We start from the raw sequence: 27,548 nt of genomic DNA, 5'->3' as shown, positions 1-27,548 counted from the left end.
GACCTATCAGAAATGAAATTGTCTATTTGTAATCTTGAGTACCAATGGTATTGTGATAACTCTTCTCAAAAACTCACACTTTAAAAGGTCATCCAAATCTACTATTAAAACTGTCAAGGCTGCTTTTTTCCAATAAAATATCTGATGCTCTTAAGAATATTGTTGTCCTTTTAAGCTACCAAACACAATCAAATTGCAGATTCTTGGAGAATAATTCATACTATTCCTTGAAACTGGTGATACGTAGAGCCAATGTGATCTCCCCACTGTAATAATCCAACTGGGCTCTTGACCCATTTTTCTCATGCCAATATAGTGGGTTGTTCCTTATTGGAGTGGTTTTAAACTTTCACATGTAATCTCCTTACTGAAAAAAACCCTCACTAAATCCTAAAACAATCGGTCTGTTGGGACAACTTCTCAATTAGGATAAGTTCTTAAAAAGGACAGTATTTACACAGCTAGTAGACCAGATAAATACACCACTAAATCTTGGGGCCAGGCTTACTGATTTTGGAATCAAGGAAACAACCCTTACATGGTTTGAAGACTTTAATAACAGATCTCAAGAAAAATGTTCCCTCCTTATATCTCTTCTCTGAGATGCCATTCCTGCAGAGTCCCTCAGGGCCACATTTCGTTTCCACTCCTTAATCTCTATATGATCCCAATGGCCTGCCTTATCCAATCTTTCAGCTTTGGCCACTTTATGTATGCAGAAGACAAGAGAATTATGTTAAAAATCTCAAGGTATGTCATCGGTTATACCTCACACTTGTATAACGTCTGGCAAAAGTCCAAACCTCGATGAGCTTCAAACATTTAGAGTCTAAAGGTGATTAAGACCATGATTCTAAGGCCTGTTAGGCCTTCCATTTTTTGGAACTGTCATTCTCTCAAAATACGGTCTCTTGTGTGAAAAACCTGGGGGTCAAATTAGATTCTGCCCTCACTATTAGAACTCAAATTAATGCTGTGATTAGTTCCTTCTTTTTCCAACTTCACACATTAAAATGTATTCTCTATCGTTATTCTTTTCTTCACAAAGTGCCAACCCTGAATTATTTTTTTTCAGCGCTGGTTACCATAGCATGGATTATATGTATCTGCCTCAAAGAGCTGAGCATGACCTCCAAATAGTGCAAAACTATGCTGTACGCCAGCGTTAAGAAAAAGAAAGACCATACTTCTCCTGCAGTGGTCTCTTTACATTGGCTTCATGTCAAGGATTTTAAGTCGTTTTGTGTAATGCACAAAGATTTATATGTTTAAAGACAACTAGCCCTTCTTCAGGGCCTCAAGTGGTACAGTCCTAATCTAACATTAATATGCAGAGGAAAGCATTTCTTTGAGGTTCCCAGATTTAGTCGGCAGCTTCTAGGTGGTAGACCCTACACCTAAAGTCAGCTAAAATTCAGGAAGCCCGGATCGTATGGTCTCTTCCATTCTCTGTACATTGGTTTCATTTTCTTTCGGTGCCAACGTACCCTCTTGGCTGAATACTGCACTCTCCAAAAAGGTAGCTTAACCTACCCTCCGAGTCTTCGTAAAATACCTGGATTCCTTTTAGGGAATCCTGGCTTCCTTTGCTGTACTGAATGTTTTGCAAGTCCTGAAAATTATAGTATATAAACAGAAATCAGGGACAGATCAAGTGTGATTATATGTACCTGTTGGACCCGGCCTCGTGGCGTGGTCCTTAACCCCCTGGATTGTGCCCGTTCCCCGCCCCAGCCTTCACGGGCCACCCGTCTGAACTGCACCAAGGCCCTTCACCCGGGGCTGCACGTGGTCGCATACTCCTCGTGGCTCCGCCATCTTGTTGGCATCCACGTCACCCCGTGCACCAACCCGGCCTCGACCCCAGCGAAGCCCGACATCGAGGCACCACGAACTAGCCAGGGGGTGCCGCAGGAACCATTCATCGCCCCCGGCGGAGGACAGTATCGATGGGACCCCCAACTGTCCTCCCCTCTCGAGGTGTGATCGCCCGGCAACTCCCATGGGCCTGGCGCCTCTCCTGCTGGGCGTCTGGCCACCTCCACCCGGCCACTCCGCCCCCTCGGGCGCATAGGTCCGGACATCAAAGGGCTCCAGACCTATATCTGGGGCGACCCCACCACAGCTCGGGAGTTGTATCCCGGAGTCGAGAGCCCTGCTGATTGAATCGCGGCTGACCCTACGGAGAAGAACTCTTGTCGGAACCATCACGAGCCCTGCTGACTGCGTCGCGGCTCCCTCTTGTGAACTCTTTCTGAACCACCTGGAACATCGGAGCCCTGCTGACGCTGTCGCGGCCCAACCTCGCTGGAACCTTCCTCGGAGCCCTGCTGACGACGTCGCGGCTCGAGCTGAACAGAGACCATCTTGAGAGCCCTGCTGATTGAATCGCGGCTCTCCACGAACTGTACGCCAGAGCCCTGCTGACGCCGTCGCGGCTTGACCCCTCCGAGATCGGAGGTCCTCCAGCGTGAGGATAAGAACTGGGCCCCAGGTACCCTCGTACCACATTCCTGCCAAAGACTGTCCCGCTACCCCTACCCTTCCAAAGAGACATTGAGACTTTTGGTGGATCCCTCGATCCCTTCGTGTAAATATTGAACTCGTAACCTTTTATTGATGATAAAGAATTGCTCGTCTTGAGACAACCTCCTTGAGTCCGGTGTGGTGGTGTTACTGTGCTAGTACGGGATAGGAGAAGGACCTCTCAGGAGACTTCTCGGCAGCGCTCGGCTACTTCGTGCAGTGAGAGGGCCCCCCCCTTGGTGGTCTCACCGACTCCTCGGGGTCCGCCTTCCAACATTTGGTGGCCAGCGACGGGATCCGAGCCGAACGCAGTACGTACCAGCCAGTACCCACTAGCTACCCATCCAAACAAATAGCATCATGAGCAACCAGGAAAACAACGCGACAATGGAGTTCCAGCCCGAACGGCTGGAGGAATATACGCACAAAGAATTAAAACAGTTCTGCAGAGACAAAGGCATTGCAACCACCAGCCTCGGTACCAAGGAAGAGATGCAGAAAGCTCTGAGGGCATGGTTGGAGGCTGGGGCAGGCCCCTCCCAGGAAGAAGGGCCCTTGCCCCTGACGGAGACCACAGCAACCGCACTGACCCCGGCAACCGGAGGAAGAAAGAGCCTAGAAACCGGCCTCTCCGAGGAAGAAATACGAGAGCGGGAAAAGGTCCGGAGCCACGAACTAGAGCTCGCCCGATTGCGGCTGGACGGCGAACTCCAGCTGGCAGAAAAGAAACTGGCCCTCGAGCAGCTACGCCTTCAAGAAGAAATAGAAGAGAAGAGACGACACCGGGAGTTGGAGGAAAAGAAAATAACTCTTGAGCACGAGCGCAGTCTCAAGGAGCTCGAGATCAAGGCCAAGAACGGAGGGACCGACACCCCCAGTACTAGAGACACTCTACCGCCCCCCGAGGCCAAGTTGCATATCCCGAAGGAGGTCGTCAAGGAGTATTACAAGAATGACGATATCCAACAATGGTTCAAGGCCTACGAGGTGGTCATGACCTCCCATCGGGTGCCCCGAAAAGACTGGGGCGCAGGCCTGTGGGGGCGATTCCTGAGTGAAGGGCGGGACACGCTGCTCCAGCTACCGGAGGAGGTGATGACCTCCTACGATCACATGAAGGAGGCCCTGCTCACCCGATACGGGCTAACAGCGGAGATGTACCGCCAGCGGTTCCGAGACTGCAAGAAAATCCCGGGTACCACCTGGGTGGAATATGTGGACTTTTTCAGTCGGGCCCTAGAAGGGTGGATCAAAGGCAGCAAAGTAACCACCTACGGACAACTGGTCGACCTCATCGTCTGGGAACACCTTTCCAATAATTGCTTCGTGGAACTGAGACAGCACCTCCTCGACAGCAAAATGACCGACCCGCGCAAACTTGCTGTCGAGGCCGATCGATGGGTCAACTCCCGGGTCCCCCGGAGCTCAATGGGGGAGTACCAGAGGAACCCCAACGGACCCCCACGCCAGCGCGGTGGGGGGGGAGGGCCGAACAGGAACCGAGACCCTCCCGCTGGGGCCCCCAGGAGCCCCCCTCGAGGGCCACCGCAGCCACATCTCTCCCCGAGCCTAGCGCGAAGGGTGGGCCCGGCCCGACCCGGACCACGGCCACCAGTGACCTGCTATGGCTGCCAACAAACCGGACACTTTGCCAGCGACCCGGCCTGCCCCCTGAACCGAAGAAACGGGGCCGGCGGGCCCCCGCCCCGGCAGCTGACAGCCGCCGCCTTGGGGGGAGAGGAGGAAGAAGAGGCCCTCGACCAAGAAAACACTGAGTGGGAGCCGGCAGCCATGTCCCTGGTCTGCCTGGGTAGCCGAGAGATGGTACCCTGCACCCCCATCCCAACCAACACCCAGAAGTACCGGCAGCAGGTCACGGTCAACAGACAACGGGCCGAAGCCCTTCGCGGCACCGGCGCCAGTATCACCGCTGTCCGCTGCCACCTGGTGACCCCTGAACAGATTCTACCGAATGTGCTGTGCCCTGTGCGGACGGCCGACAACAGTGAAAGCCTATGCCAGATGGCCCTGGTCCCCTTCGAGTGGGGAGGGGTGACGGGCCTGCTGAAGGTGACGGTGCGCGACGACGCCCCGGTCGACTGCCTCCTGGGGAACGACTTGGAGAGTTCCCCCTGGACTCAAGTAGAACGACGAGAGCACCTCCGAATGTTGGGACTGGCTGATTGGGCCTGCGCCATCACCCGGTCCATGACCGCCCCGGCCCCCCGCTCCTCCTCGACCTCCGGGACGGCCCGACCCGAGGGGCTCACACCCCCTCCCGCCAGCAGCGAGGAGGAGGCGGACACCGACCCCGGGCCCAGCGAATCCTCCCCCGAAGAGATGGCTTCTCCGAGCGCCCTACCAGAACTGACGCAATGGCAACATGAAGGGGGCCCCACCCGAGAGCAGTTCCAGCAAGAGCAACAGTCCTGTCCCTCTCTCGAAGGGGTCCGACAGCAGGCGACCGCGCAAGCCAACGGTGACCAGACCGGCACCCACTGGATCTACTGGGCCGAGGGCCTGTTGTACAGTGAACAGAAAGTGGCAGAACTCGGGGCCGGCCGCGTGTTGGTGGTCCCCCTCCGCTTCCGGGAGTTCCTTCTCAACCTGGCCCATGATGTGCCCCTCGCCGGACACTTGGGGCAAGACAAAACGTACAGTCGTCTGGTGACCCACTTCTACTGGCCTCGGATGCGGAGAGATGTGGACAACCACTGCCGGTCCTGCCAGACCTGCCAAGCCAGCGGAAAGACGGGGGGTCGGGTCAAGGCCCCCCTCCAGCCCTTTCCCGCCGTCAGCACCCCGTTTGAACGAGTCGGAATCGACATTGTGGGACCCCTGGACCCCCAAACCGCCCTGGGCCACCGCTTCATCCTGGTCCTCGTGGACCACGCCACCAGGTACCCGGAGGCGGTCCCGCTCAGAACTATAACGGCCCCTGTGGTAGGCCGGGCCTTGATGGGGATCTTCTCCCGAGTGGGATTCCCCAGCGAAGTGGTGAGCGACCGTGGCACGAACTTTATCTCCAGGTACATGCGGTCCCTGTGGCAACAATGCGGGGTCACATACAAGTTCACGACCCCCTATCACCCTCAGGGGAACGGGCTGGTTGAGCGGTTCAACCGAACATTGAAAGGGATGATCCAGGGCCTGGAAGAACCCCTCAGGCGGAAATGGGATGTCCTGCTGCCCTGCCTCCTGTTTGCCTATCGGGAGGTCCCGCAGAAGTCCCTGGGGTTCAGCCCGTTTGAACTATTGTATGGGCACCCGGTCCGCGGACCACTCAGCCTGGTCAAGGAGGGCTGGGAGATGAAGCCCCGAGGCGCCCCTCCTGACGTCTACCGATACCTCCTGACCCTCCGAAACCAGACCCGCAAGTTCCGAGCCATAGCCGAAGCCAACCTCGAGGCCAGCCAGGAGGACATGAAGCGGTGGTACGATCGCAACACTTCTACGGTAGAATTCGAGCCAGGTCAGAAAGTATGGGTCATGGCCCCGGTCGAACCCGGCGCCCTCCAGGACAAGTGGACCGGGCCCTTCAAGGTGGTGGAGAAGAAAAGTCCCGTCACCTACCTGGTCGATCTGGAGTCCCCCCGGAACCCCCTCCGGGTCCTACATGCGAACAGGCTAAAACCCCACTTCGCCCGGACCGAACTGAGCCTGCTGCTGGCGACCGACAAGGGGAGCGAGGACGACTCCGAGCCCTTGCCCGACCTCTTGCAGTCCAACATCCATGATGGATCGATCGAAGGTGTCCAACTCGCCTCGTCCCTGACCCCGGAGCAGCGCAACGACTGCCAGCGATTACTGCGGGACTACGCAGCCCTCTTCTCTCTCACCCCGGGGGTGACCCACTGGTGCGTCCACGACGTCGACACCGGGGAGAACCCCCCCATACGACACAGGGCCTACCGGGTGCCTGACCGAGTGCGGGCCTGCATCCAGGCCGAAGTAGCGAAGATGCTGGCCCTGGGGGTCATCGAGCCTTCCGACAGCCCGTGGGCCAGCCCTGTCGTCCTGGTGCCCAAGGCCGCAGCTCCCGGTCACCCCCCGGAGTTGCGATTCTGCGTGGACTACCGAGCCCTGAATGGAGTAACAAAGACGGACGCACACCCGATACCCCGGGCCGACGAACTGATCGACCGCCTAGGGGCCGCTCGCTACTTGAGCACGCTGGACCTCACCGCCGGGTACTGGCAAATCCAGCTCACCCCCGGCGCCCAAGAAAGATCCGCCTTTTCGACTCCGGATGGGCATTACCACTTTCGGGTGATGCCCTTCGGAATGAAGAACGCCCCGGACACCTTCCAAAGACTGGTGAACAAGGTTTTGGCCGGGCTTGAGGCCTTCAGCGCGGCCTACTTAGATGACATTGCCGTGTACAGCAACCACTGGGCCGAGCACCTCCTCCACCTGGAGGCCGTCCTGGCCGCCCTCCAGCGGGCCGGGCTCACAATCAAGGCCAGCAAATGCCAAATCGGCCACGGATCCGTGACCTACCTGGGCCATCAAGTGGGGAGCGGGCAGGTGGCCCCCCTCCAAGCGAAGATAGATGCCATCCAGACCTGGGAACCCCCCACTACCCAGACCGCTGTCCGGGCCTTCCTGGGCCTCACCGGATACTACCGGCGGTTTATCCGGGACTATGGGAGCATTGTTGGCCCCCTCACAGAGTTAACGTCCAAAAAGCAGCCCAAGAAGGTACACTGGACACCCCGCTGCCAAACAGCCTTCGACACCCTAAAGACAGCCATGTGTACTGCCCCGGTGCTGCAGGCCCCGAACTATCAGAAGGAGTTCGTGGTAGAGACGGACGCCTCCGAGTATGGGATCGGGGCCGTCCTATCCCAAGCCGACGAAAAGGGGCTCGACCGACCAGTGGCCTTCATCAGTCGACGACTACCCCGAGAGCAACGCTGGAGCACTATTGAGCGCGAGGCCTTCGCTGTGGTGTGGGCCCTCAAGAAGCTCCGGCCCTACCTCTTTGGCACCCACTTCCGGGTCCAGACCGACCACCGGCCCTTGCAATGGTTAATGCAAATGCGGGGCGAGAACCCCAAGCTGCTGCGGTGGTCCATCTCGCTACAAGGGATGGACTTTGACGTCGAACACCGGCCCGGCAATGACCACGCCAACGCCGACGGCCTGTCCCGCTTCTTCCGCCTTGACGAGGAGAATCCCCAAGGAGATGGGTGACTCTCCATGCCTTCGGCTGGGGGGGACGCCTGTTGGACCCGGCCTCGTGGCGTGGTCCTTAACCCCCTGGATTGTGCCCGTTCCCCGCCCCGGCCTTCACGGGCCACCCGTCTGAACTGCACCAAGGCCCTTCACCCGGGGCTGCACGTGGTCGCATACTCCTCGTGGCTCCGCCATCTTGTTGGCATCCACGTCACCCCGTGCACCAACCCGGCCTCGACCCCAGCGAAGCCCGACATCGAGGCACCACGAACTAGCCAGGGGGTGCCGCAGGAACCATTCATCGCCCCCGGCGGAGGACAGTATCGATGGGACCCCCAACTGTCCTCCCCTCTCGAGGTGTGATCGCCCGGCAACTCCCATGGGCCTGGCGCCTCTCCTGCTGGGCGTCTGGCCACCTCCACCCGGCCACTCCGCCCCCTCGGGCGCATAGGTCCGGACATCAAAGGGCTCCAGACCTATATCTGGGGCGACCCCACCACAGCTCGGGAGTTGTATCCCGGAGTCGAGAGCCCTGCTGATTGAATCGCGGCTGACCCTACGGAGAAGAACTCTTGTCGGAACCATCACGAGCCCTGCTGACTGCGTCGCGGCTCCCTCTTGTGAACTCTTTCTGAACCACCTGGAACATCGGAGCCCTGCTGACGCTGTCGCGGCCCAACCTCGCTGGAACCTTCCTCGGAGCCCTGCTGACGACGTCGCGGCTCGAGCTGAACAGAGACCATCTTGAGAGCCCTGCTGATTGAATCGCGGCTCTCCACGAACTGTACGCCAGAGCCCTGCTGACGCCGTCGCGGCTTGACCCCTCCGAGATCGGAGGTCCTCCAGCGTGAGGATAAGAACTGGGCCCCAGGTACCCTCGTACCACATTCCTGCCAAAGACTGTCCCGCTACCCCTACCCTTCCAAAGAGACATTGAGACTTTTGGTGGATCCCTCGATCCCTTCGTGTAAATATTGAACTCGTAACCTTTTATTGATGATAAAGAATTGCTCGTCTTGAGACAACCTCCTTGAGTCCGGTGTGGTGGTGTTACTGTGCTAGTACGGGATAGGAGAAGGACCTCTCAGGAGACTTCTCGGCAGCGCTCGGCTACTTCGTGCAGTGAGAGGGCCCCCCCCTTGGTGGTCTCACCGACTCCTCGGGGTCCGCTTTCCAACAGTACCCGAGCAAAAAGCACACTCCGCTAATAGCAAGCACATGAAAAACTATAAATGCACGTACATAGTACAGTGAAAAGTGAAACAATTTCACAGTATGATTTCACATTACGAGGTAGACTAGGTTTTAACATGTAAAATACACTTTAGAAATAATGTCCTGATTTAAACTCTCGAGTAAGTCTTTGTAACTAGCGCCTTGAGACCCTCGCGGGTGAGTAGCTGTGCTTTACCAAGACTGATTGTTTGTAAAAGTTCTTTTCACTGCTTGATTTCTGAATTACATGTTTAATTGTAAAATCTACAAATCTATTAAAATACTCCGAACATTTGCCAGATGCTTTTCCTTCTTTCGTTCATCACTTTGGGTAAGGAAAAAGGATAATCAGATCCCATGCAAACACTGAGTCACTATCCCAAATGCCATATGTATATGTCCTCTGTTTTTTTATTATTATTCACAACAATTATGTTTTTGTAAAAAGGAGGAAACCTAAATATGAGGATGACAACTTCAAAGAGAAAAAGTAATGTCTCTGAACAACACATCTTTTTGAAATTCTCTCCATTCTTTTTATTAAAATGCTTTAAATGTAAACATTGCAATATAAGCAAAATGCGTTCTTCCTACCATACTAATAAAATCCACCCTAATACATCACGAGTGAACTATCACGTGGCGACCCTTCATTTTACGGTCATCAGTCAATGATCATGTGAGTAATTTCCAGGTCCATCATGTGAGGCCACGAGGTGTGTGATGCTACTTCCGCTACTCCTGGTGTTTTGGTGAATTAAGGTCACTGTTACAGCAGACACCAGGCAGAAAGTATTTCATTCCAGTGCACATACATACCCGCCAACTCGCTGGCATTTGGCGGTGGCCCCCCCTTTTTAGATCGATTCATCCGCTTGAAAAACAAATACCTCCATTGTCTATATTTGGGTAATTTGTTTTTTAAACATATATCATCCGTTTTTCTGCCACCTCAATGAAGTAATTATGAATGCCTGACTTCACCTGTTTTTTTGAGTCAAGAGAATGACAATGCAGAACGTTCAAAATTGGGAGGGTGGAGGGAGGGGTCAGTGGCCCAAAGATGTTGTATAGGACCTGCTGTCATGTGGCTGAATGCCAGGTTTGGCGAAAAACAAGTTCTGACTCAGCTTCATGCTTTTTCCACCACCCTAAACTTCCTGCCTTCTGTATCTCTCGCAGGTTCTTCCTTTCTCCCATTGCCACTATTTTCTCTCCCTCTTCCACCATACCATTCTTTCAGCTTTCAGTCTGATGATGGAAAATGAGTGCCCGTCCACGAATACGAGAGTTGATGCTCACTGCTTGCAACCTCTGGCACAAATTAAGCACAGGATGGGTCAGGGAGATAAACACTGCCGATGGTACTCCTAATTTGGCCATGCGCAGTGGCTAGCAAGTAGGGGGGGGGGGGCACAAGTTGTGCGGGCGGTGGCGTTGCCACCCCCCCACCTTACCCCCCCCCCTTTACCCCCCCCCCCCCCCCCCCCCCCCTCCGCTCTTACCTACGGCCGTAGCAGGAATCGCCTGCACCCCCCTCCCCGTAACCCCGTTAGATACGGTCGGCCAGAGGTCTATCTACGCCGCTGGCCTTGGAGCACTTTGCCCTTCAGAGCACTACAGAGATATACACATCAGAAAAGAAACATTCCCGATAATCATGTGCTCATGACCACAAATGAGTGCGATCGCTGTCACAAGGCCCAGCAAGAGACCGGATTATGCAGGCAGCGCCCAACCCTGCAGGGGTTTCCCGTGACGTGCTGACACAGCATACCAGCATGAGAACAACAGCCACAGAAGATTTAATCAGCATAGCTATGTCTACATTATACAATACTCAGCAGAGAGGCAAGGACTGTTTTAAGGGGTGATCCGATCAAATTTAAAATCAGAACAGTGACTCACTGAACAACTTTTAAGTTCGTATACAGAGTTGTCCAGTTTCTGCTGGCCACTCTAGCCGTAGACACAATTTACTACATTTCAGAAAATCACACAAGTTTCTGTACAATCCACATATTCTCTAGTCAATCAAAGGTGCGGCCAGAGGTTGAAAGATTCTGGGATCTAATCAAAGCTTCGTCATTTGACAAAAATGTGTTATCCTGTGTAAGTCACGTTACTACATTAGCAGCTTGTGTATAACACACGTTTGCCACCGGAACACTTAAATTCTGGGCACCCTTCCCCCAGGAACTGGGAATTCTCCATGACTGTGGTGAGGTCATGGTAATCCGGCATATAAAGGTTGGATGCACACTTTGACGGTGCATGAATGAGATGCAAACGGGTTGGATATTGACCTACAATAATGATTACACGTATCACAATTTCTGAGGGATGAAATCATGATAGAAGTTCTGGAAGGCAACTCTTCAACAGATCCCACGCTGAACCACATGTCCTTCCCACCAACGAGCAGCCATTGTCGCAAGAACAGCACAATATTAGACAGCTACATAACTCCCAAAAAATAGCTGAGGTGCGTCTGAGATTAAGAAAGAAATAGGATACAAATAGATTTCCTACCTCTAGGTTTCCTCCTGTCGCCAGTGGACAGTTCTCCAGCTCATAGTCTTTATTGACGTTCTTCCTGCACATCGTTGCACCAAGTCTGAATTTTATCTTGTAATTGATGCCATTGACAAGCTGAAAAATGCATAAAAAACATTTACACTGGATGCCAAAAATTGCACGTTAAGTTTCCACATCGACATTGTTCACAGGGGAACTGTGGCAAGCCAGTGACGCAATGTGAATTGTGAAAGAACCAGCATCCCAGCCCAAGCCGCTGAAGGTTTAAGTTGACCAACATCTTACAAAGGTGGCTTCACTTCCTACACACTGGTTAGCTGAGGGGTAATCCTGTTATTTCCACATGTAAGGGTATGTTCACAAGTCAGTACACCAACTTTGAAGCCTACTGTTTCTTAATTATGAATCTCACACATAATATACTGGCTAACCAATCTATCCCCGTATTTAACTAGGCATCTCATTCGTCAATCAAAAATTTGCACAACAGTGCCTCATTTACAGACCATGTGCACTGTCCCTGTCGGAACCAGGTGCACCTTTCAAAAGGTGCACCCTGTTATCACGGATACGCTGCTCCAGGGCAGCCCCAAAGTCGCAGCTGCCCTGGTGCAGCGCATTCAGGGAAAGACGGAGCAGCTGCTTACAAGCCACTCTGCGTTTCACTGTGCAAGCGGCATTTGCTTGCACTTTAAAGAAAGGACAGATATGTCACTTCAGATGGTTGCAGTGAGTGACTGCACCCACCTGCAGGGGGATGTCTGGACCTGCAGAACCCCCTGCCCTAAGATGGCACACAAAATAATGAGTTACATTGGAAAGCCAATTTATCTGGCAATGGCATTGGCCAGCCGTTTGGCTTTTTCAACGCTTGTTTGGTTATGGTTTTTGCAAAACTGTAAATGTGGAAGCTATCAGGCCCTCGTAAATGTAAAAAAAAAAAGAATTAGCTGAAAGGAAAAATCTTATTTAGTCTCAATAAGCACACATTGCCTAGAGTAGTGCCTGGCACTGAAGAGAACTACTCTGTATGAGGACTTGCTCCTGGTGATAGAGCCGAATGGCATAACTCAATAGTGAAGTTAGCCAAGGACAGGCTGACCCACTGCCCTGTGCTGTATGCTGGTGTGGGCAGAATAAAAATGTGAACGACACAACAATAGACAGATGGAGGAAGCGTGGCTGAAACCCCTGCAAGTAACTACTATATTATACATTTAATTTTAGTAAACTCAAATGGTATTAGCTGAAGTCATAATATAAAAATGCAGTCTATAATGAATAGTAATGTTGCGAATACGGTGTAAAGGAAAACGTATGTATAGCGAGAAGTTGAATTGCATTTATTTACATGAATTAAATGGATAGCACCACTCTTAAAGGAAATGAACAGTGCTGTGTGCGCTGGAATGTAGGTTTTTGTGCACTGCAGTGTGTCTTTAGGCAACCAATTGAGAAACCCTTAAGAATAAATCTGCCTTGTTTTTTTACACGGATAGCAATGCAGAGCTGCAGACAGGTGCTAAGGCATATTATCGTGGCGGTAGCTGAATGCTGCCCAACCAAAAGATACTTTCACTGAGCAGGTGCTCAGATCTTTTCAAGGATCCCAGTTAAGATCACAGGTGCATTGATATACCAAGAACCCACTACCAGTCTGATGGAGCGGTATCCCCAGCAGCGGTACCGTACCACCCCATTCAGAGTTCACTGGGCGCGGACTCACACTTGGGCACCAATTACAGTTACACAGTATTGGCTGAATAGTAAATATACATTGGAAATTTGCGTACCCAGTAGTTTAGACCCATATCGAAGGGTAAACTGCATGTGGGTGGTTAATTTCAATAATACACCCTATACTATAACTGATTAACCTCATTATCACAATACTTGGATGCTTTTTTCTGCTTCCGCTCACACTCCTGCCCCTTTTTCTCCACACAATTCTTGTTTGGAATTGTGAGGGTGTGATCACATTGATAGGTTATTCAGGATATGAAATCAACATCAACGTGCACAAGCATGCTAACACGCAAGGCACAAGTCAGCTTTATAAACTTCTTTTTATTGAATACAACAAGGTTTCCGAAAACATCCCTCAGCTTCCCGCTACTTCCAGAACCAGTGACAATGATTCCGGTGAAAAAGAATGTCACAGGCTATGGGTTAGAAAAACAAAAGTGGTGGATGAAATCTGTGAAGTAACCTCAGACACTGGTAATTACTTGGGTCGCATTCCAGTCCTTACATTTTTTCCCACTAGTTGCTGCAGACAGAGACCAGCCATATGCAGCCCAAACAGTCAGGCCACCTCCCCTTTAGATGGGGAAACAAGCAACCCTTGACCAGTTTCAGCCTTGCTGTGTGTCAAGAGAAACTCTGTTGCATGAGGGCTCCTTTTACAGACAGCAATTCCCCCACCCCACACCTGAGGTCCAAGGAGCCGTTGCCCAAAATCCCCACACTTAAATTACCCCTGTTCCTGGGCTCATTGCATTCTGTTGGGAGGACATTGGGTCAGTGGTGTCTCCGCATATTCCCCTCCTATTTGATTCAGTGCTGACGGCAGCGTCTCCTAATGTTACCAGGACTTATGGATTCTACTCAGTTAGTTCTCAGCCAATTAAAAACTGTCTGGGGGACTTCAGTCATCTTCTGCCGAAGCGGACTACAGGGCTGAGGATGGGCAAGCACATGTAGCTCAACTTCTCCGATGAAGTGGTAGTAATGGCCACACCCTTGGCCACATTCTTTGACAAGGTGATACTTAAATCTCAGGTCGACCTGCCCAAACAGGTCGGACCAAGCATTTGTGCATCAAAACAAGGCGTGCAGTAACCTGCCTACAATAGCCTGTGCACGCAGGGTGGACAGGAGCAAGCAGTGCAATTGCATGTAGAAAGGTGCGAAGGCCTATCTTAGCCAATGCTGTCAATCACAACAAACAGCTTTTTGTGGAGATTTATGAACAGGGAAACCAAAGGCGGATGTGCTCCAACCCCGCAAGCATCTCCGCCATGCTACACGCATATATCTGCCACTCTGGGGTAAGTGAGGAGCACCAGAGACGTCAGACTACGCTACCCCAGGAACAAAACAACAATTCTTCAAAGAATTAACAGACGTAATAACACTGATCTCCCTGAAGGAATCGACAAACATTATAATAGAAGATTTAAACCTGCACTTGAATGATATTGAAGCAACAACAATACAAACCCTAGCCACACTCTTTCTGTATCGACAAAACTCATAATAAAGGCACTACCCTCGACAAAATTACTGCCAACCATTATTCCTTATCCCTCCACTGTATTCTACCCACTGATTTGACTGATCACCACCTAACTTTATTCGTACTCAATAACAACCATCTAAGGCACCCAATCCAAACTACTCGTCCTAATCATTGGGCGAGGAATATACACCAAATCCCCCATTCAAATAAGAATCCCTAATCAGTTTCCAAATTCTACCTCCTCCTGACATTATTTTAACCGATAACCTTTCCTCCCACTACAACAAGCATTTGCAATGCAATCGGTCTCACCCTTGGGACCTTATATGTATTTAACTATGCAGCACATTAGCCTGGATGCTGAAACATCTACTGTTCTTTAACATGGAGAGAAAGTAAGCACCAAACTGCGTGACATGCCAGGTATGGGAACAAATGGAGAGAAATATTGCCATTCAGCGGGAAATGGTGTAGTCCAAAGCTCTGTTTTTAATATAAAAACAGGGCCTTCGGTGGTCATATCACTGAAAATACAAGATTTGAAAAAAATATTGTCCACGGGGCTCGTGGAAGACAATTTCTATGGTCTGGAATCTAGAGGATGCTAAAGTGATTCTGGTATTTTACTGACCTCTGCTGGTCTTTTTCTATCAAGACAGTTAAATAGAGGCAGTTGAACAGAAAAAAGTCCCTAAGTGGAAGCAGACAAGTCCTAGGGCTGATCTCCAGAGCCCACATAGTACATACACATATAAGTATATAATAAGTATATACTCAAGTGTATACAAGAGGTCTCGAATGCTCGACCTAAGAAAATGGCAGATATTCTTAACACTGTCACCCACTAAAACTCAAAAAATCGAGATGCATCCCCTCCAGATCCTGGTTCAACAAAGATCTTGATATGGAGAGACGACAACTTAGACTGACTGAAAGAATCTTGAGCCAACAACCCTCGCTTAACCATCTCTCCCTCCTCAGAGTCGAAAGCCTAAAATACAAAAAATATATTGACAGAGAGAAATCCTCTTTCTTTTGAGGTCAACTAGATGGCTCTAGAAACAGACCTAACTACCTTTTAAACATTATCAAACAACAAACGTTCATGGTCCCACAGCATGCAACTGAAGCCACTGTTGAGCGCTGTGAGGAGTTTGATAAATTCTTTGCAGAAAAAATAACAAGTATCCAACTCTCTCTGACCCCCTTTACATCCCCACCCCCTACCACTGCTTGTCTTCCTATCAAAGATAATCCCCAAACTTCCACATCTCCGACTAACAATGGTCTCCTTTAAAACCATCCCCTCAACTAGCCATAATGCCAGCAACAATGTACAACTAAAAAATAATGTATCCTGGAACAAGTTTGAAAATAATTCTGAAGAGGTCATCAAAATACTTTCATGCATAAAACCATCATCTCACCTCTCTTATCCTCGTTCCTCCTCTAGTCAAAAATCCTACACATATCATCACCCCTACATGGACTAGAACCATTAACTTCTCCTTATCCAGTGACTCTATGCCGGCCTCACTTAAACCCGGCCAAGTCACCCCCCTCATCACAAAGCCAGAAGCCGACAAGGATGATGTAAACAACTATAGACCAATAACTACCCTCCCACTCTTTGCCAAAACTATTGAAGATGCATATTATCACAACCACATTGATAAATTCAACCTACATGACACCTTCCAAACTGGGTTCAGGAAAGGCTGTAGTATGGAGATTGCAATCCTGAACATTATTAATGACATACATTGATCACTTGATGATGGAGAGCCCTGCCTCATGGACCTCTCAGCCTTTTTTGACACTTTTAAACACAACACCCTGCTAAACACCCTCTAACAGCATGCAGGCATCAACAGAACTGTCCTTCAGTGATTTGCCTCTTACCTTAACCAATATTCTCACCCAATTAAACTAAACAATGCCACCTCACAAGTAGTTTCAGTCCCACAAGGAGTCACCCAAGGATCAATCTTATCCCCTGCCTTATGCAACCTCTACACGGAATCCCTTGCAGACATCTTGAACAGGCCTGAACTGCGAACCCTCTATATGCAGACGACACTCGACTCTACAGCAAAATACCTTCATCTAAAGACATCCAGCACCTGAACAACACTCTTATCACTGTACAATCCTGGCTGACCAATAACCACTTAAAACTCAACCCCAACAAAACTGAACTTCTCCTCGTCCAGCCAAAATGATAGTCTCGGCCTATCCACGACTGGCTTAGCTATATAGATGCATTAAACTGCAAACTATCAATCTCAAACTCTGTGAAGTCACAGTGGATTACATTATTTATCAATTATTGTATAGCGCAAACTTGACCTGAAGGTATCAGAGCACTATACAGAGTTAGCACAGCAGCAGTTACAGGAGTTACAAATGGAGTAAATAAACAATACATAGTAACAGTGTATAAAAAAAGTATACAATAGACAATAGTATATGGGAGCGATAGCACGAACCAGACCTGGAGGGATCAGAATGCTTTACAGGGTTACCATAGCAGCAATTACATGAGATACATATGGAATAAATAAAAATACACAAACAGTATATAAGAGAGGTATACACTGGACAGTAGGATGTGTGGACGATATAGTTCTGAGGTGGTTATAGTAGGGTGTTGCATAGGTGGGGAGAGTAGAGGCACAGTTTTTCTCCAAGGTAGTGATGCTCAGATTTATTTGGAGGGTTTGGGGTAGGGATAACAGGTTAGTCAGATGGCTTAGGTGGCAAGGTGTAGGTATTTATTGAGAAGAAGAAGTTTAAGTTTCTTCCTGAAGTGAAGGAGTGATTGGTTATCACGCAGATCCTGATGCAGCGAGTTCCAGATTCTGGGAGCGTTCCTGGAAAAGGAGCGGATGCGAGATATTTCTTTCTTAAATTTAGGCAGAATCAGGAGTAGACTGTTAGAGCTTCTAAGAGGTGTCTTTTGGCCAGCTTTAGATAGTTTGTTTGCGAGGTAGACAGTTTTTTCTGTGTAGAGAACTTTGTGGGTTATGCAGGCAGTTTTGAGAATACATCATGCCTCTACTGGTAGCCAGTTTAGTTTCTTGAGGGTGGGAGTAATATTGTCAAAGCGACTTTCCCCCGACAGTAGTCTGGCTGCTGCATGGAGTGTTGCTTTTAAAGGGGTGATGTGTGTTTTTGGGGCAACCGTGAGCATTGTGTTACCTTAGTTCAGCTTGGAGAGGAATAAGGATTGCACCACAGTCTTTAGGTATTTGATGGGGATGAAGGGTTTTAAGGTGCTTTAACGTGTAGAAAGCCCTTTTAGTTGAGGCCTTAATGTGCTTTTTCATGTTCAGGTTTCTGTCAAGTGTAATCCCCAGAGATTTGACAGACTTGGCGATAGATAGTTTGCAGTTTAATGCAGTGAGGTTGTTGTGCCAGATATCTACGGGAAACAAATTTTCTTTCCGTTGGATGAAGAGGAGTTTGGGTTTTGTTGGGGATGAGCTTAAGATGATTGTTGTGCAGCCAGGATTGAACCATGGAGAGAGTGCTATTTAGGTGCTGGACGTCTTTAATTGACGAAATGTTAAAGTAGAGTAGGGTATCATCTGGATAGGGATGATAGACAATTCTGGCTTGTTTCAGGATCATTGCAAGGGGTTCCATATAGAGGTTGAATAGGGCAGAAGACAGAATTTACCCTTGAGGAACTCCTTGTGAAATTTATGTTGCTTTTCAGGTGTAGTTGCTTAGTTTGATTAGTTGTTAGCATTGGTTCAGAAAAGAAGCAAACCACTGAAGGACAGTTCCATTAATGCCTGCACGCTGTGAGAAGGTGTTTAGGAGGATGTCATGGTTGACAGTATCAAAGGCAGCCGAGAGGTCACGAAAGACTAGGAGGCAGGCTTGGCCATTATCCTGAGATCTATGTAGGTGATCTATGTAGGTCGTCTGTAATGTTCAGTATTGCAGTCTCTGTACTGCAGCCTTTCCTGAACCCAGATTGGAAGGTGTCGTGCAGGTAACAGTTTTTCAATGTGGTTGTTGACTTGTGCAAGTACAAATCTTTTGATGGTTTTGGCCAGGAAAGGGACATGAAAGATCATATTAATGCCTCAGTAAAATGTGCATTCTACACTCAGAAAAACCTAAAAAAAAAACCGAACCCTTTATCCCGCCTGATAATTTAAAGACTTTAGTTCAATCCTTGGGGCTCTCTAAACTGGACTACAGTAACGCAACCATCACAAGTATTAAAAAAAAAATACCTCATCCCCATGAGATCTACACTCAACGCAGCGGCTGGACTTCTCTCTGGAGAAATACATTTTGATCACATCACTCCCACACCTAAGCAACTCAGCTAGCTACCAATTGAAGCAAGAAGCATTTTTAAAACTGCTTACATCACCCACAAAGTTCTTTACACAGAGAAACCGAACTACCTCACAAACAAGCTTTCAAAAACTGACCAAAAGGGGCCCCTGTGAAGTTCTAACACTCTACTCCTGATTTCTCCCAAATTTAAAAAAGAAAAATCAGTTGTGCATTTCTTCTCTAGGAATGAACCTAGGATTTAGAATACCCTACTTCAGAATCTATGTGACAATCAACCATTCCTCCACTTCAGAAAAAAACCTAAATAATTTCTTCTCAATAAATAAGTGACTACACCTTCCTAAAATGCTTGTCTTACTTCCTTGCATTCGCCCTCCAAACAACTTTAACCCGATCATCACAGCCTCTGGAAATAACTGATCATTTATTCCTCCTACTACCGAAAAACCCTAGCATCTCTATCTCTGGAACTTATTCATCTTCTATTCCGCCATTTATTGTATACTGTAACTGCTTATTGTATGTTATTGTCCATTATGCCTACTATTTTTCTGGTGGTTTCCTTGGTAATTGATGTCTACGCAAACTTTATAAGGCACTATGATACCCTTGTTTCAAGTTCATGTTATCAAAAACTCGAAAAAATTAAAACAAATATATATATATAAAGATTTACCTATGGGGGCTGTAGGGGTGCAAGACACTTACCCTTCCAGCTTGGGTGTAATTAACAAGATCTGTACCAAAAGAATTTAATAGGCTGCCATAAACAATAGTCATGTCATTGTCTGGACATGGTAATAGAATTCAGCTATGGTGAAAGGTGAACCACGGGGGCTACCCATCTGCAGAAGAGCCAAATTCCGAATTACAGAACAACTCACAAAATCATGCCACGCATCTGTCTAAATGCAAAAATAAGAAGTAGTACAATGCTTTGCTACTGCCACACAACCATTATTCTTCCATTGGGAAATACCTACAGTTATATAAACTAGATCTTAACATTCTATTTTTCTGCAGATATCCCCAGACACAACACTCCCAAGTCCATTAGACTGGTGAGTTTTTATCATTCTTGCTACAAAATGATTTAATTCCAGGCACTTGGGAAAATGCATTTATGTATTTACAGTTGTGTTATAGAGCAATGTTGTGTCACCTGCATGGCTAGGATTACAGTCACATGTGTTGTGAAATATACTGCATATGCCGACTGCCTCGCCCATAACACGTTTCAGGGTCTTTTACAGACAGGGCCTGGGGAAAATTGGCCCGTCTTCCTCGGCCCTTCTGACGGTGATGGCTGGAAGACCTCAACCATACACGGAACCTTCAAATTTGTGGCCTGCCTGAAGGTGCAGAAAACAGTGCACACTCTAGAGCTATCCGTCCCAAGGAAACCTCAAATAAAATGTGCACATTCTCTCTCGATATACAGGATCCAAAATGAAAAACATCGAAGGGCTCTCATCTTTGAACCACCACGATACTAGTATGCTGAGCTGAACCTAAATTACTAGTGGAATCTAAGATAAACATCCCCCAGGAACACAGGATTTGAAGAAAACAGTACTACTTTGTAAAGGCTTTCTACTCTGAGACAACAGCTGAAGGAAGTTGACTTACATTTTGTGTCAGCTGCACTTTCTGATTTAAAGTCACTAACAAAGGAAAGACCCTCATGATGCCAAGAGCCTGCAGGGCTGGAAATATCCTTTGAAAACACTTCAGAGCCTCTGATGGACAACAATGGACACCTGATATTTTAACACCTGCCAGGTCCTGCTAGGGTAGGCCTTTTATCTCTGTATTGGCGTTACTGATCTAGTTATTAATGTTCCACAGCATTCAGGTCCATACTATCACTGTTCATTCTATCTTGAATCTACCCAAAGTCCTCTCCCTCTTCCTCATATTTGTTTGGGCTCTATCTTACTACTTCAAACCCAAAGAGCAATTGAAAGGCTGACAATAGATTATAACCTTTATTAAATGCCGGTTTGGCTGGTATGGTTGTTTAAAGAATGTAGACAGAATGCTATCTGGAATTTGATACTGCAGCGTGATCCGAAGCCAGACTGGTAGTCGTGAATGAGATGTTTGCATTACGGTGGTCTTGGAATTGAACGTAGACTGCCTTTTCGATAATCTTGCCAATAGATGCAAGGTGAGATATGGCGCGGTAGTTGGCAAGGTCTACAGGGTCTCTAGTGTAGGTTCCTTTAGGAATGGAAGAATCTGGCCTGTCTTTAGAGCTTCTGGGAAGATGCCTTGACTGAGGGAGGTATTGATAATGTTAAGTATGAGTAAGATATCAACTCCAGAGAAAGCTTTGATGAAGGATTCTAGTAAGACATCATCTTTATGGCCATGAAGGAGTTGAGTATGCCAATGCACTTTTGTATTTGAGGAGTAATAGGTGGGTCCAGCAGCAGGGCGAAGCAGTGCTTGTCTTGAACTTGCTTCTCTTGGTAGCTTCATTGATGGTGTTGGTATAGTGCTTTGATTAGGCTGATGTGATGAGCTGACATTTTGAGCAGAGGAACTTCAATATCAAGAGGTCCTCTGGAGTTCTGTTTTTCTTCCTTTTTCTTTATGGACTGCAGATGGATTATTTATGGTCAGTAAGGTCTTTAGAATAACAGGGTCCTGAAGGCTTCGGCTTGCACTTAAATGTTGTAATTGAGACATGGATGTTCACATAGCTTTATAAAAAACTGTCGGAAGTTGTTGGCATTGGACGTGGAGGTGAATGGGTGACAGATGATTGCAAGCATTAGGCTGTCTCTGGAGAAGTCTTTGAAGGATCTGGAGCTGTGGTCTTCCTTTTTGTATTGACTTTGGTTCGTTGGTAGGATGCTAAGCATTGAGACAGGGATGACAAAGTGGCTGGTTCAGTCCAGGGGTATGGGTAATTTGCATTGTATTGCTGGTGATGTTTATATAACAAGGTCGAGAACGTAGCCTTTGGAGTGTGTTGGGTGTATGACATGCTGTAACACATTGAGTGGATCAATGAGGTTGAAGAGGGTGTCGTGTTTGTTTTGTTAGGCTTGTGTACAAAGCAAGTGTGGAATGTATGTCCTGTAGTTTGAGGGAGGATAGTAGTTAGTGGAATGTGTACAGTGTTGGGTCTATGTGTTGTACGAATGCTACATGATTGTCTGGGTCATCTATAGCTGGGAATGATTGGGGGGATTGGCAGTCCTGGGTGAGGCACATGAATACATCTGACCTTGTACATTTCAGTGGCACATGGGTTCTGGTCCTGTCAGAAACAGATGATTGCATTGTGTGTGTCCATTCTTTGCTGTGGGCACCCATGCAATGGGACACCTGGAAGAGTTGACAGAAGTAAATAGAAGGAGGGAAGTCATATCACTTCCTTTGCAGATGCATGATGGGAAATGAAGTCCTCTTCCTTGGCTTCTTCTTTTGAACACAGTTTTGGTTGGAAGTCAGTGATGTCACTTTTTTGTGCAGATGGATGATGGGAAATTCAGTAATGTCACTCCCTGGGCAGATGGATGACGGGAAATGCAGAGGTGTCACTTACTTTGCTGCTGGATAATGGGCAAATCTATACTGTCTACTTCTACTCCCTCAATCTCCTGACTGGCCAATATTGTGGAGATTGTCAATCTCATCCTGTGGGTCACACTCTATAACTAGCGTACAGGGGTGAGAACAAATATTTCTTATACTATTTGTTTACAATATCTAAAAGTGTGCCAATTCATATAAATGACAATAATCATATGTATGCCAAGATGGTGTATTGCCCGAAGGGGTACTGAAGTGCCTGAATAGCTCACATCTGCACCAGTATTTTTCTCTTACCTACCCATTCTTCTATTTCCCCATGTCAATTATTTTGTGCTTGCCTATCATTCGAGCTTCAGTATACTTAGCTCTTTGGAGTCTCCTTGCATGCACCCATCCACTATTTGTGACGGACCCGGTCGCTGGGCCTCATCTGTGAGAGTTGAGTCTTTTTACCACTGATCTCACAGGGTCTGGCCTACTATAGACAGTGATAATCAAACACCAAGTACAGCTGTTTCGCAATTAACTTTTCAGCTGTAGTAAGGCGAGCAGTCCAAGAGCTCTCGCCTTCAGGACATGTTGGCTTTGTCAATGGTTTTTAGCTATTCTATACAGAAAACCTAATGCTATGCAGCATGGCTAAATTTTTTTAAAAAAATAAAAGCCTCTGACGTGGCTGGCTGCATCCTTTTTGTAGGCATGTACACCACGCATGTGCATGCTTACAAAATGGCAAGTTTTTTTATTTTAGAGTTAATAAAAAAAAAAAATAAGCAGATTGAAAAAGTAAAATGGAAGGCACAGGTTAGGAAGAGCTTTGCAAGGGTATGGAAACAACATGGAAGGGGTAGAAGCAACCTGCAAGAGAGAAGAAGGGAACAGGTAGGTGAAGCAACACGAGAGCCGGGTGGGGATGAGAAGCAAGAGGCAAAAGAGAAGAAGGGCACAAGAAGGAATAGCAAAGAAGGGAGGGGTGAGGAATCGAAGCAGCATGAAGGGCAGGGTTGGGGAGGCGAAGCAAGGGGCAAATTGGCAACGTAGAGCAGGCAGGAGCATACGGGTGAGAAAGCAATGGGTGAAGTTCACGAAAGCGAGCGCAACATGGAACAGTGGGAATAAGCATACTGAAAACAATCAGGGAGCAATACAGGGAGCAGGAGGGAGACAGCTGGAAAACACAAAAACTCTCACGGAGTGCTTAACCTATAAGAAAGAATTAGTGCTTAAGAAACAAACTGTGTAAGAGCAGGAGCCAGCCAATCAAAATAGATGACAAAGAGACCATGCCCTATTGGAGCAAGCTGGGACACGAATAGGAAGCAGGCGAATGAGAAAGCTAACCAATGGACGGGCTTCAAGCCCCTATATATTCTTAGTAAATTGACAACATACCTTTTCACAACCAGACAGCTGTCTTGTTGGCGCGACATAAAAAAGGACACCATTTTATGCTCAATATCGGCATTAGAGCAGGACTCCGAATGACCCTGATAGTCTAGAAGTCTTAAGCGAGTCACCTAGCTCCTCAAGCTATATGACAAAATAGTTTAGAAATGAGTTGGCCTAACGACTAGGGCGGTCAACCTTAAATCTGGGGAACCCGGTTCGAGTCTCGGCAATGACGCTGAGCATCCTGTGATTCTGGGCAAATAACTTAAACTCTCCGTGCCTAACAAAAATGAATGTGTCCTCATGTTACGTAACTGGTGCTATGAAAAGCGCTCTGATGATACCCGATACCGGGTCAAGTTCGCGCTATATAAAACAACTAAAAAAAACGTTTACTATCACATTTTGCATTGTCAGTTAATTTCTGGACAGAGTTTGTGTAAAAAATTGCAGGTGCATTTTCTGCTATGGTCTCCGCTTCGCTTGACTCCACCCGCCTCTCATGACTCCGCAGTTTTCTGGGACCGAACAATCTGTTCTCCTTTTTCACGACTGCTCATTCGTCTGCTTTTCTCTACCCGGTCGTTATCCTGCCTTGAACTATATACTCTCTGCTATGCCCTTTTCCATCTCCTGTGTCTGTCTTGTGTTATTGCTCGCCCCCTCTACTATGCCACATCCCAGTTTCTTCAACTTGTCCCTCTCACCTGTTTTTGTGCTTCAAGCACTTCCATCATTCCGTACATGAAAAGGTTGTTGCTACGCTTGTTTAATTCGGCAGTGGCGAAGGTTGCCATCTTCAGCACCTTGGTGTCGTTGGTGTTCGCACTACGATAGCCTCCCACCAAGGAAGCGGTGGGACCAGACGGGTAGAGCGCCAGGCAAAGCAGAAAAAAAGCAACGATCGGGCACAACGAAACCATGATTGCTGCGATACAGACGGGTACTTGTTTACTGACAGCAGCAGCACAGCTGATCTTCCCGAACCAGGAAGGCCACGCCCCTCCAGGATCAGGAAATGTTCAGATCCAAGATGGCTGCATCGCTCACTACCAAAATATTTACCTATGTAATTTAGCTCGACAGGACAGCGTATTGTCTGTAACCGAACCGACCTTCCCAGTGTCAGAGTAACGTTCCGTGGCAAAGCCAATAGATTTGGATTTTTTAAAAGGATAGTGCCTTTTTCTTCGCTGACGAGATTTGTGTTGGTTTTAGGGTGATCGGATTTCCAAAATGACAAAAAACTTGCAGGTCAGAGAAAGTGCTAAGTGGGCCAAATGTTGAATGCCACTCTGACCATATCACAATAATGACAGTGTGGATGTTTACATTTATTTACGTAAATTTACCTCATAGCAATGTAGAAATGTGGTATATTAATCGTACAAAAAGAGAAAATGCTGCTTATGTTCTGCAGAAAGCTCCCATTTCTATCGTTCTATCTCTACTAGGCTTCAAAGTTCTCTTCATTACTTCAAATCCCTTTAATAAAATTAATGTTTTTGTACATGCTGATTTACCTTATAATTAAACTGCAGAACTTGACATCTTCGGAAATGAGCTGTTTGCTGCAATAATGTATTTCTTTTCTTCCTCACACCATATGACTTCATTGTATTTTAGATTGCTTCCTCTGCCCCATGCTTATAATGAACATGTATATTGATTAAAGAAAATGCTTGCTATGGATTAGAATTTCGTGATCTAACCAGGACGTGCTAGATATTAATGTTTCATTTCGTAGAGCGGTCCATTGTTACACTACGGGACATTGAACAGCTAACAGAGTAGGTTTGCAAAGGTTCTCATGAGAACCTTCCTAGATCAGTGGTCGAAGTGGGGGGGAAAATGTAGGGGAACTGTGGGCGGAGAATCAGAGGGCAGGAATAACCTGTGGATTGGGTCAGTGGGCGGAGTCAGAGATGTGGCAGAAAGAGCGAAATATCCCAATTTTTTGTATTTGTTTCCCATTTCACTATCCGGTTACAGCTTATTACGTTATTTAACTTAACCAACGGATACACATGTTTATTTAAGGTTTATTATGAGTTATTGACATTAAAATACCTTCACAAAGGATACATTTCCAATCACAGAATGTCCCAAATATCCTTAAAAGTGGAATTGCAAGCCATTTGTCTCCCAGCCATGGAGTTTCTGTCATCAGCACTTCTCCTCCCTTTTTCCACAAGAGGAGTTCAAACATGAATGGCAAAATATCTTAGTTTGCAAATGTTTTCCACATAAATGTGGCTCTGCCATATTTGCCACATAGAACATCATCTGCTGCATAATCTGACAAATTTAACTAATAAATTGTTTATAGCTCAAACTGATCAAAAGTTACAAAAAAATGTGACTTGTGCTGCTGTGAAGTGGAGGGCCCTTTGCAAAGGTTGACTGGTCACCTTTCTCACCGCTGCAGTTGTATGTTCCACTGGTACTAATAAGGAAAAATCTTTGCAGAGACTGTTACATGTGTAACAAGCATTTGCAATGCAATAAGTATCGCATTTGCGAGAGTTTAAGCTATTGGCATTGTAAATAACAATGCCTTTTATTTATGTTTTTAAAATCAACACATAAATTAAAGGCAACGTCATTTACAATGGCAATAGGTTAAACTCGCGTAAATGCGAGACCTATTGCATTGCAAATGCTTGTTTATCACTGCCAGCATGTCGAGTGACACAATTAAAATAAAAACATATGTAATGTTACAGGCAAGCAACAGTAGGTACCACACTATAAAGTATTATTTAATATTGATTGAGTTGCTCTTTAATCAGCAAAATTAATACGTTGTAGAGAAATTGAATACCATTCTTGTGGGAAACTGCAAAAGAGAGAAATTCGATGTGTCAAAACACATAAGTTGTGTATTTTGGTTATATATTGGAATCATTCTGCTTAAAGTAGTTCACTGCCACGATGTCCTAATTGTGAACCACTGACTGAGGCTAACTGAAGTATAGCCAGAGGCACTGGAATTATGCGGCAACAGGGGGCTAATTTAGGCGGCAGGGTTTACTAAATTAAGTGGTAAGAAAAGTCAAATTATGCAGCATGTGGTACATTCTGTGATAGTATTAATTAATTTCTAATTTTTACCCTTAACAGTGTCTAGGCATAGTTGCCCAGTGTTGGTTTAGCTCCCAAATATAGTAATAAGCAACGGGAAGGTAACCATTGAACCTATGCAAAGGGCCTTCCACTGTGCAGCAACATGTGTTGCTGCATTTTTAGTAACTATTGGACCGTTTAAGCCAGAGCATTCTTTTTGTTAAAATCTGCAATTATACAGTAGATGATAGACTATTTGGCTAATGCGGCAAATTCCTAATTATACGAAAAATTCAGCGCCCGCATAAACATATAATTCCAGTGGCCCTGAGTATAGCTGACATACGGCAGTACAGGACAAACACCAGTGCTATGCACACCGCCACTGAGTCTTGTTATTAAAGTGCATGCTGCCCTTGGAGGGGATGCTGAGGAATGGAGACAGGGAGGATTACCTTTCTCAGTACCTGTGAAACTGCTGGCACTCTGCATCATAGTGGAATGATTTGCACAAATACATTTTCAA

The 27,548-nt window shown here is 47.3% G+C and overlaps 1 protein-coding gene across 1 annotated transcript in view; it reads right to left on the bottom strand.

The window, feature by feature from the left end:
* Positions 1-24,972, bottom strand: part of CTSF (cathepsin F) — a 303,262-nt gene extending 278,290 nt beyond the window's left edge. Inside the window, exons 1-2 of the mRNA XM_085625496.1 lie at positions 24,664-24,972; positions 11,452-11,571 (exon numbers count right to left, since the gene is read on the bottom strand). Of these exons, the coding sequence (XP_085481622.1) occupies positions 11,452-11,571; positions 24,664-24,879 (336 nt within the window). The 5' untranslated portion in view covers positions 24,880-24,972. The remainder of the gene's footprint in view (positions 1-11,451; positions 11,572-24,663) is intronic.
* Between the last annotated feature and the right edge of the window lie 2,576 nt (positions 24,973-27,548).

This window comes from Triturus cristatus, chromosome 9 (genome assembly GCF_964204655.1).
Source record: "Triturus cristatus chromosome 9, aTriCri1.1, whole genome shotgun sequence".
Taxonomy (NCBI): Eukaryota; Metazoa; Chordata; class Amphibia; order Caudata; family Salamandridae; genus Triturus; species Triturus cristatus.
This window is presented reverse-complemented; position numbering and strand designations above follow the sequence as displayed.